General features: G+C 44.5%; 1 protein-coding gene across 1 annotated transcript; it reads right to left on the bottom strand.

The window, feature by feature from the left end:
• Positions 1-3,772: 3,772 nt before the first annotated feature.
• Positions 3,773-8,747, bottom strand: ODC1 (ornithine decarboxylase 1). The gene is made up of 10 exons (XM_026037076.1): positions 8,599-8,747; positions 8,300-8,473; positions 7,955-8,127; positions 7,526-7,660; positions 7,293-7,374; positions 6,859-6,942; positions 5,669-5,831; positions 5,472-5,584; positions 4,965-5,179; positions 3,773-4,248 (listed from the first exon to the last, which is right to left on the bottom strand). The coding sequence occupies exons 1-10, from the start codon at positions 8,698-8,700 to the stop codon at positions 4,107-4,109; spliced, it is 1,383 nt and encodes a 460-aa protein (XP_025892861.1). The 5' UTR covers positions 8,701-8,747; the 3' UTR covers positions 3,773-4,106.
• Between the last annotated feature and the right edge of the window lie 2,273 nt (positions 8,748-11,020).

Genomic DNA, 11,020 nt, shown 5'->3' with positions numbered 1-11,020 from the left:
GTCACATCGACAGGCCCATGTTCACCTCAAGAGCAAGAGCAAAACGTGACAAAAATAAGTCTCAGCCCCCAAACACTTTCTGCTCTAAATACATGTTTTAATATAGTCAAATACAGTGGGTTTTAAACAGCTAAGGATGAACTTGAACTGAAGGCATTTGTGACATGGSTATTGAAACCAGCCCAAGCCACTGAAACACTGACTGCCTTCAGGCTAAAAAAGTATCAGGTAACACATGCCAAAACCAGGAGCGTTTTTGTAAATCAGATTATTCTGACCTGYTTTGGTACTCATTCATTTCCTCCAGAAAGAAACAGTAGAGTGAATTATGGAAATTATTGATTTCAGAGGGGGAGACAATCAAATAACAGGTAGCCATGTGAAATAGTCATGCAWCATTTTTAGATGAGGTTCCTTTGCGGGTGAGGGTCCTGGCTTGATGTGGAAAGAAAGCCCTTGCTGTTCCACTCTCCCTGTGAGTCCAAGCCCCTGTTAAGCAATGGGAGATCTGCTYGGGATGCTGAGGTGCAGTGAGGAGAGCTCTCCCTCCAGCCAGGAGCTTGGTCCTGCATAGAGGATGGGCCTGTTYGTGGTGCTGCCCCATGGCTCTGCTTGCAGGGATGGCTCCTGAGCCACCTCTTCTGCCCCAGGGACTCACTCACCCATTGCTGAAACCCTTTGCCCGTGGGCCCCTGTGCTTTAACACACACAGCCTGCAGGGCAGCAGTTTGGGGAGCAAACAGAAACTGCCGGCGAGGCAGGTGCTGCTGCAGGAGGAGGGAAGGTGGCCCTGGGCCCTCTGCTCGCAGGGGCTCCCGGTGCCCTCTCGTGCTCTCCTGGTCTGCACCCTCCAACATCGCTTGCTAACACCCTCCTGCCTGCGATCCCCAGGACGGAGAGGTGGTTTTGGAGAAGTAGTTACTCGACTTTTTTAATGCATTAAGAAATACATTTGTACCATTACATAACCACTTAACACCAGCTAAGCCGGAGGTGGAAAGTCTCAGCTAGACATGCTCCGGGTGTCCCTGSTGGAGCAGGGTGGTTGACCTGAATGGTCTCTCAAGGTCCCTTCCAACCTCAGTCATTCTCTGATTCTGTGATTTGTTGCAGTCCACAAGCAGCTTCCCCTCTCAGCAACAGGGAAGCGGTGGGTGAGAAGGCATCTCCTCAGCTCAGACCAATACCTGGGCTGATGCCTGAGACACTTCTGTCTGTCTTTCCCAAGAGGGATCCCAAGTGACCAGCCGCTACTCCCAGGTGCGCCCATGAGCTTCCTCTTGGGACACGAGCCACAGGAATGACATAGTCCTACAAAAATGCTAGAAAGGGCCCTTTTCCCACAGCGTGAAGCACTTGCCTCTGYGGAGATCCTTTCTGGCAGGAAATGAGCCCAAGGACACACTCTGTTCTTGGCTCAAGTTATTTGCTGAGCTAAGTACGTAGAAGATGCAGCCCATCTTAGTTTCTCTGGYGTGCAGCTTATTCCCTATCAAACAAGCTTGCTCCGTGGAGGAATAATTAAGATTTTTCAGTTAGAATAACAACTGTATTTGACCAAAGAACGGGACAAAACAGAGTGAAGATTCTGATGGCCCAACCTKGGGGAGCAGGGAAAGGTTACAAAAATAAATTGGTTTTGGGGAGCAGTTTGGTGCTTGCTTTAATTGCATCTCTGCTCGCCTACACGGTGGTCTAGCTCATGCTAATAAAGATATTCCCAGGTAGAAAGCTAAGGAGCCCCCCACTCAAGCTAGGCTTTACTATGTGACCTATTCCTTGAAAGCATTTCAACCTCAGTAAGAAAGTATAAATATATATATATACACATACACAACTTATAATCAAGCACCCCAAAGCCCAGAACATCTGCTCACCATTATTCAAAGTTCAAAGGACACAGTTACAGCATGCTGGAAAACTGCATTATTGCAAGGATTTATTATAAGGAGCAGCCAGTCTGCTCACTCCCACAGCACTAGTGACCAGCTACTTAGCTCAAGACTGTGAAGGTGAAAAATTACTTTCCGTATGTTAACAGCTCTTTTAATGCAGCAGGATTTTCCTAATTTAGTCAGGATTTGTAGAGCACCAGCTGGGGCTATGACATAGAAGACAAAAGCTAGGACAGATGCACCTAGTCCAGGGAACATAACTAAGTTAATCAAAATGCCTTAGCAAGTAGCCACTGTTCCAGGCTGCTGCTGAGACAAATAGATGCATTTTAAAAAAGGCAAAACATTAAAATACCTAAAATGACCCAACTGAGATAACTATAAATCAAGAAACCAAACTGGCTGCCTGCCAAATTCCTCTCAGGCTGCTTCCCAATCAGTCCGCACAGAGGATCCTGGCACCCTTCCCCACTGCTGTGGGTCACAGGAGGCAGATAGGGCCAGTGGTGTCAGGCTCCCTTCCCTCTACCTCAGCCCTCCATGGCCTCATCCCAACACTGCTGGATGCACCTGGCTCTTACCCTTCCCAGGACTACTGGTGTAGAGCTGTTGAGTTTTCCTCTGTAGTTACTTGTCATGCTTAAGCAACTCTCTGAACCTGAGAAAAAACACACACCCTTGAGAGGAGCCGCTCATCCTACTCCAGGCTGYTCATGGCCCAAAGTTTGCTTCAATGTAGCTGAAGAGCCAAAGACCTGGCAAACCGCAGGTCCGCCTGGGTGAGAACAAGGGCACACACTACTGCACTCACAACCTTTAAAGGAGTGGTGCAACAATGTCAAAGAGTGTAAAAAGGTCCAACGCAGCTGCTTCARAAAGCAGGAATGAGATGACAACTGCTTGTTTGTGCTCAGTTTCCTGGGAACACTACTCCTTCCATACTTTTGGATGACCTTTTAGGTATATGATAATTTAGACTAGAAAAAGGTTTTACATACTTACTGGATAAACTAATACTTTCTCTCAGCCCTTAATAAATATCTGATCTATAAAGTGTAGCYAAGAAGCACCTGGCAAAGGTACTTACGTATGGTAGGGACCTGTACATTTTTATCCAAAACATTTTGCAGTTTTAGTACAAAATTGGCAGCAAATTAGCACTGAAMATTAGCATTAGGTAGAAATACTAATTTCATCATCAAGAGATCCTATACCAATATTCAGTTTGCACCACTCAGCAGCAGTTAAGATGACACTTAATCCAGAGAGTAAACTGGCTATATTTCCAAAAATCCAATAAAAAGCTTGTAATTATAATACATGCAAAGGGTGCCGTGTCCTTTTCACCTCCAAGTGTCATTTAACCCTAGTCTCCCTATGCAGTAACCAAATACTGCTATACTATAGACAGCCACAGTGTCTCAGTCTTTCCCATTATATATTTTTATCTTGCGGATTTTGTGTTTGGGTGGTAGCCAGAGACCACCTGTGTTGCTTTCTTACATTAAGCACTAGATGTGTTCAAACAGCCCATGGTTTATAGCAGCTCATCACACACTACATCAAGTTGTTTACAGAATGCAGCTGCATTAGTCCTTTGTTTAATAGTCAGACTAATGTGATCCTACAAAAACTCGTACAAACCTGGATTTGCTTCGAGTTAAGTTTTTCCAATAGTACACAATTAAAGACAAGTTATTCCCCCTTCCCCTTAAGTTCCTTCACTAGGAAATACTTGAGGGAAGTTGTGTTATTCCACTGAACAGCCCCCATCTACCCCAACATTAATAGAAAGTCACTCATATAGAGCAATTCCTAGCACATGAGAGGAGTTACAAATGAATCATGTTCTACAAATGAACAGGACTCAGGACCAGTTATTTCAATATACTTTATTTTAAAACAGGTAGGTCACAAACACTAAGCTTAGCCCATTCTGCCATACACAAGCTACAAATACTTGTTTGACAGTTGAGGGTCAGTCTTTAGTAGCATATGTGAAAAGTGAATAAAAATCCATATAAAACAATATTCAAATAGTTTCCATAGGAACACAGATAAATGTGACCCCCATCTCCTAGTCTTTCTCATCGCATTTATGCCAAGCCTAAACTTTAAAAAAAAGTAAAAATTCTAGCAAGAATTAAGTTAATGGTCCCCCAAATGTCCTAAATTCAATGACCAAGCTTGCAGTTAGCTACTAAATATTATCTATACATTAATACTAGCCGAAGCACAAGTTGCTGGATATTCAATTCCGCTTTCCCAGGCACAAGACAGTGGCAAGGTAGCAACATCCTGCTCTTCCGCTTCAGCTAGGAATCCTTGCTCCTTAATCTGTTGCATTAATTGCCTAGAAAAAGAGAAAAAGAAAAAAGTCAAAACAATTCTTTTTTCACTACAACAGGCCAGCAAGAAATCAGGCCAACTGTTTTGGTCAATGCCTGTGAGCTAGAGGGGGAAGAGGAGAGAGAAAAGAAAAAAAATAAGACAGTCATTTAACCACAGGCACCTACCTGTATTTGGTCTGCAGTTGCACAGTATATACCACATACTATAAAGACTTAATGACTTGAGCATTTAACACTCACAAGTCCAGAGCACATCGCTGATTGCCCCTTACCTTGGCTCTCCACATTCTTAGATGACTTGAATATAGCAAAAATGAGGGACTAGCAGTATAAGGGAGTTGAGCAGGGAAAACCATGCAACTTCTTTCATACTCAGGTATGAGCTATATCAAAGAAACAAGCTCAAAGCAGAAGAATTTAATCAGAGCCAGCCAATTTATACTGCAGGCAATGCAAGAAGTTGTGGTGCTATATTGCCCATTAGCCCTTTAAGCTCCCTTTCCTGGGAGGCAATACAACATGAAGTAATTAGTAATGTCCTAATTGTTTTAGTGCCACTTYACAGAGGCATTGCCTTTCTTCACCCCACAGGAAAAAGCTGCCTGCAGGTTCTTTGGAAAGGGACATCCAATTAATATGAGCTATTCATACAGATAGTGGAAGTCAGAAGGTCTCGGCAGATCAAAACATTGGCAAATTAAAAGCTCAAGGTACTAACCATGCTGGTCTTGACATAACATAGTGTATTGTGGGCCTCTGGAATCCATTGAAAGTAGAAGCTGCTGCAACAGTATAGGCACCCATGTTTTCAAACAGAATCCAGTCACCAACTTGCAGTTCCGGCATACTGAAGCGCTCCACAATACGATCCAGGCCATCACATGTCGGTCCCCATATGCTGCAGAAATAGCAACTGTCATCTGRCTTGGCTCTCTAAAGAAAAGTAGGTCGAGTACCGTTAGGATGACAAGCAAAACAGAGCTTCAAAAAGCAAGAGCCTAATTAGTCTGAGCAGCACAGCACTCCACCTCTTCCCACCAGGGAAGAGCAGCTTAAAGGTTTTTCTTGGTTTTCAAATAGTTCCCCTGCATGTCTTAATCAGCCAAGTGCCAAATATTCACTATTTAGATGAGGCAGTGAAAAGAGAAAGAAGTGGCTGGCATGAAGTTTATTTGACTGTATCCATGTTTAGTATGCAATCCTTCTAAAATCCAAATCCACATACCTTTTGCAGGACTGGYTTAACATGTGCATGATCATACAAAATGCAGTTGAAGGATCCATACACTCCATCATTCACATAATACATGAGAGTTTTGTCATTCACATCTTCTTCATCTAGAAGAGTTAGGACACCAGTAAGAATATTTGGTAAGAAGTGCATACTTCTAGCCAAGCAAGATTAGGTCTGGATTTACGTACCATCAGAAGCTGTTTGCTCCTTTAACACAACTTTTTTTGCAATGATGTTGACAGCCAGCGTGAAAGCTGATGCAACATAGTATCTTCCTGGCTCTGCAATAATATTTATTCCAGAATCCAAAGGAAAATATTTATCCAGTGCTGGATTGATTACACTTGTGATCTAGGAAGCAACAAGTTATATCTATTAGTACACATCAGTGATTAATCAGATGGCATTTTAAAAGTCTAGAAGATGAGACTTAGAAGCCCACAACAATATGCTAGGTCAATTGAGTAACCATTCACTCATCTAATCTCTATTGATTGTCTTTATTTCATATTCAGTTTTATTGGTATGGCATCAAGCTTATACAAGACACTGACAGCAGACAAGGCTTGGAGAGTAAATTAAGTGACCAAGCACTTCACACTCCCAGGCTAAAGTCATCCCTACAGCATCATTAGAGAAGCACTGTCTCTTGCAAGCCCTCACACCTTAACAGCTGACTCCTGGTTCATTTGAACTTCTGCTTATCCCATAGCATCTAAAACACCAAGAGGCTGTCATCCCCTTTGAAATTCTCTGTTTGAATTTCTTTGAAATTACATCTTCAGAAAGATAAAATTATTTCCAAGTTCTGAAGTTATCAGGGATTATTAAGCTGGCTCCAGCTGAAGCATTACTGCATGTGGCCCCAGTTGCTCTTGGTTTGCTGTTAGCCAACACAGCACTAGGAGCCAGCCTTTATTAAGACGTATTGCCTCCTAATAAAATAAGGGAAGGCAACACTAGCCCACACATTAACAAAAGTCTCACTTTGTGGAACTCTACTGCTGCCTCCTTGCATGGATGAACACTGTCATTTAGCACTACTTCAAACCTGCAGGTGCTCCAACAGGGCTGTAAGCAGACATCCTATTAATCCTCAGTTACCTCTCCTCTTCCAAACGAGGAAGTATTTTTGTGTGACAGACTAGAAATCCAAGAAATAATTCAAACCAGATCAGAACCTACCTAATCATTTAGTTAGGCATCTACAGAGCTAATCTCTTTTTAGTTTTTTGGTACTTTCTCCTGTTCTAAGTTTGGCCACACAGATTCTCTTCAGCATGTCTGCATGCCAACATGCAAACAAGATTTTATATTTAATCCACACAAAAGAAAATTCAAAAATATTCCACAATATGACAAGCAGACAAAGTTGCACCTCTTCAAATTTAAGCTTGACATCTTCAGAACCAGGGAAGCCACCACCAATATCAAGCAGATACATATTGAAGCCAAGTTCAGCCTGAAAAAAAATTAAATGGAATAGTATTAGCTTATGGAATTTACAGAGTGAGATTAAATGGACGAGTGTTACATGGAAATCTTTATTTAGCATTTTAGCTTAAAAATGTCAAGTCACTTCATTAACAGTTTGGGAACAAGAGCTAACTGATCAGCTTTCAGTTAACAGTCACTTGGATTTCAGATGCTGTTTTTAATGCACCTGGAGGCGAGTTCTGCAGAACTGCTACTGAAATTAAAGCCACCCAGATTTCCAAACAATTTCATCACAAAGCTAGTGACTTAGTTATTCCACTTTTGCTTCAGTTTTGCCACAACAGCTCGGTAGCAGAGCAGAACGTCTGTACTTACCCCCATATCAAACACACAGCGAGCATCAGAAATGGCCTGAACGAAGGTCTCTGGGTCTGTACACCCACTCCCCACGTGAAAGCTGGGATAAAGAAACAAGACATCAGTTGCCATTCAGGACCCAAGTAAAGCTTATACACTACTCAAGTCTCAAAACGCATCTCTACCAGRAAGTAGCCCACTTAAAGCAAGCTCCTTTAAAGAGATTGTGTGCTTTGATACAGCTGACTCACCTCACTCCAACAATGGCAAGGTCCAGTTCTTTTGCACGCTCCAGAAGCAGCCTGCTGGTCTTGAGGGTAGCTCCAAATTTAACGCTCAGGCGACAAACTGCTTTGGAATCATCAGTTGTGATGCGCAGGACTAACCTAGAGATAGGAAAAAGGCAATTCATAAGCTCCAGTACATAAAGCATCATTTCTGAGCCAGGCATGGCCTTATTTTAAGTTAGATCTTCACTTATAAGCCAACTTTCTTGCCTGTTTCTTCCTAACATGCTAGTAAGCTATATAGGATTAGGCTTCAATGGCTAAAAGTAGGTTTGTTTTCTCTTAAGTTTTTCATCATGTCCTGACTAATAAGGGACAAGTTTCAGGCAGCAGCAGATGTTTTAGCAGCTTGCTAACTCAAACAACAAGTACAGAGCAATTAACATAACTCACTTGGCTTTTGGATGGGCCCTTGCAACCTTCATTAGTTCTACTTCACTATCAAAAGTCATCATCTGAACACCACTGCTGGCAGCATGTTTGATCTGAGAGACTTGTTTGCAGGGATTTGCATAAATAATCCGCTCGGGAGGAACACCGATGCTCTGCACCAGCTGTATTTCCGTCTGAGGAGAGAACAGGTTACACTCATGACAGATTCCTTATTCCGAGATGGTTGATCAAATTCACTGGTAAAACTAAAGATGACAGGGCAAGCTTATGCTGAAGTGTTCAGCTTTACAAAATATTTCCATATGTGCATGCACATACTAACATTTACAATGCCCAAGGCCTTACCTTACTGGCACAATCGAATCCTGCGCCAAGAGCAGCAAGTGTCTTCACTACAGCTTTGCTATCATTGCATTTTACAGCGTAGAAAGGGGTTACTCGAGGCAGAGCTTTATGCCACCGCATGTGCTTCTTCACTATRTCCCCAAGATCAGCAACATAAAAGGCATCTTTATCATCCTAGAGCAAACGGATACAGCAACAGTGAAAAATAAAGCAACAGAGCCTTGCAGAGAGTTTAAAAAGGCAACTGTTCCATTTCCCATTATATATAGCATTTTAAAAGCAGCCATTTTCATACTTACAGAAGATGACACTTCATTTATTTTTTGGTCRAGGATATCCTTGGCTGCAAAGCCTTCATCAAGGAAGGTGAATTCAAACTCTTCACTGCTGAAGCTGCTCATGATTTCTGATTATTTCAGGTTTACGCCAAAGGATTTAAGTACAAACTGTTAATTCAAAAATCRTTCATTAGTGCATTCTAATTCACATGGTAATTATATAGTCATAAATTACAACCATCACAGTAATCATTTTGACAGGAGCAACGAGTACAAACTCTTATGGATGACAGATCAGATTTGTTTATAACCAAGGAGGCACACCAGAAGAGAAAAAATAAAATTCAAGGCAAGTTGTGCTCTGACCAGCAACCGTACGTTGCATTGAATTCACTCAAAGAAGGCAAATACTTCCGGATATTCTCATAAGTCCCTGAGAGTTCTTCATCTTTCCTTTCACTCCTGTATCAGCATTACCTCCAGTGTTATGACTAGTGCGAGTGCCAAAATGCTCGACTGCTCCTCTGACATCTCCTAATCATTTAGGACAGCAGCTCAGCAGCCTCACACCCTGCCACAAACAGCACTGAGATAATGTTATGGACTTCAGAGCAGCAACAGCCACTAGGCCAGATGTCAGTACCTGGATCACTACAGGAAGATTAAGCCTAAGGGTGCCAAGAGATCAGTTTCTGTCAGCTGTTAGAGCCTCTCTGCTCCGACCAACCCCCAGGCCACACAAGGGAAAACCTCAGCTACAGGCTGGGAAAACAGTTCTCAGTTGTGGTCTGCAGACGCAGAGTCTTACCCATGACTGCAACTAACAGCTGATCAAGAGCACTTCACACCAGTGCCTAAGTTTTCCACATTTAGAAAGTCTGATGGCCCAGAAAAGAGCCCAAGAACCTAAGACACACTYGTCTGTCACCCAAACCCATCAAGCCCACAGCAGTGCAGATGGGTCATTCATTTAACAGGCAAGTCCAAATGTGAATGAGCAGAATGACTTTCTGCTCCTTTAGGCCACTCAGCGTGTGCTACAGCTTCGAGATATCAGCACTGCAAGTGACTCACCAGGAAGATAGGGTTTCATGCAACTGCGTCCAGCAGCCCTCTGCCTTCCCTCAGCTTTTTTAACACTTAATTGAATCGTATAGGTCAGGACTGAAGAATTATGGCACACATAAGCTACTCACTAACATTTTTAGTTACGTCACCGTTCCCACTGTTTCAAAAAAGGCTGTTTATATAAGGAAACATAGGTTATCTGTCACAGGCTTTATGTTAACAAGGTTCTACGACCAAAAGGATCAAGCAGTTCGCATMCTGTGTATAACACTAGCACTCATCTACCAAGGGATTAAAGATAAGTAAAACAAGCAAGAAATTCAGTGATTAGGCCGCTTCATTTCAGCCTTCAGAAACATATGGCACCAAGGACAGAAAACGCAGCACCTGAGCAGGAACAAATGACAAGAACCAACATGAACAAGATCCCTTCTCCCTTATCAGACAAACCAGATTTGAGATTCAAAGACGATTAAGCTTTGCCCCTAATGAAATAAAGCCCAACAGGCCATCAAGGCTCCGTCTGCCCCTGCTCTCATTCACATGCAGTGTTAACTCTCTCAGAAGCTGGATTAAAGACTTCTCTTTCTTAAAAGCCCCTTTGAAAGGGCCCTGAGAGGCAACCAACCCAACATCCCTCAGGAAGCTGCTCCTGCCGGGAGCCGTATCTCGCTCCAGGATGATCCCAGCAAGATGCAGTTACGCAGGAAGCAGCCCGGGCTCTTCTGGCTGTGCTTAAGGCCGCTGACCAGCGCCGGGAAGGCTTCGGCTCGCCCTCACCGGCCTGCCCTCCGCACAGGCTGCGGGAAACGCTCTTTTCCTCTCAAAGGGAGGCRCTTTCAGTGCTCGCAGCGGATCTGCTCGAGCCGCGACTGTTASGAAGCGCTCACGGGGCTTCCCTTCCGAGCTGCCCATCTCCATCTTATCGCATGGCCCCAGCTACACGGGTAGGGAGCACGGGCAGCCCTCCACCGAGTGCAGGCAGAGCGCGGCCTTCCAGTTCACATTCCCACCTGGACGGCGCGCCAAGTGCCTCCCGGAGCGCGGCCCTCGCTGCTCCAGAACATTCCCGCGGGCAGGAGCCCTATTTAGCCACCGCTGAGTCACACACGCGGCCGGAGCGCCCGTGGGGAGCCGGGACAGGGGCTCCCGGAGCCGGGATCGCACAGCRGGCAGGGGAACCTCCCGCCGCCGCCTCTCCCCATTGAAGCCCTTTAGGAAGCGCCGCTTCCCGGCCCGCTTGCGCGCTCTGCCGCTTCAGCTCGGCCTCCATGGAATGGGGGGAGCGGGAGGAGGGGGAGGGGTGTCACTTCCCAAGGGACCGTCGCATCCCGCGGCCGCCCCCTCCCCCCGCAGGAGGCCGCGGCCTCCGCCC

This window comes from Nothoprocta perdicaria, unplaced genomic scaffold (assembly GCF_003342845.1).
Source record: "Nothoprocta perdicaria isolate Ctin4 unplaced genomic scaffold, notPer1 scaffold_19, whole genome shotgun sequence".
Taxonomy (NCBI): Eukaryota; Metazoa; Chordata; class Aves; order Tinamiformes; family Tinamidae; genus Nothoprocta; species Nothoprocta perdicaria.
The sequence above is the reverse complement of the archived record's forward strand: the minus strand, read 5'-3'. Positions and strand labels throughout refer to the sequence as shown.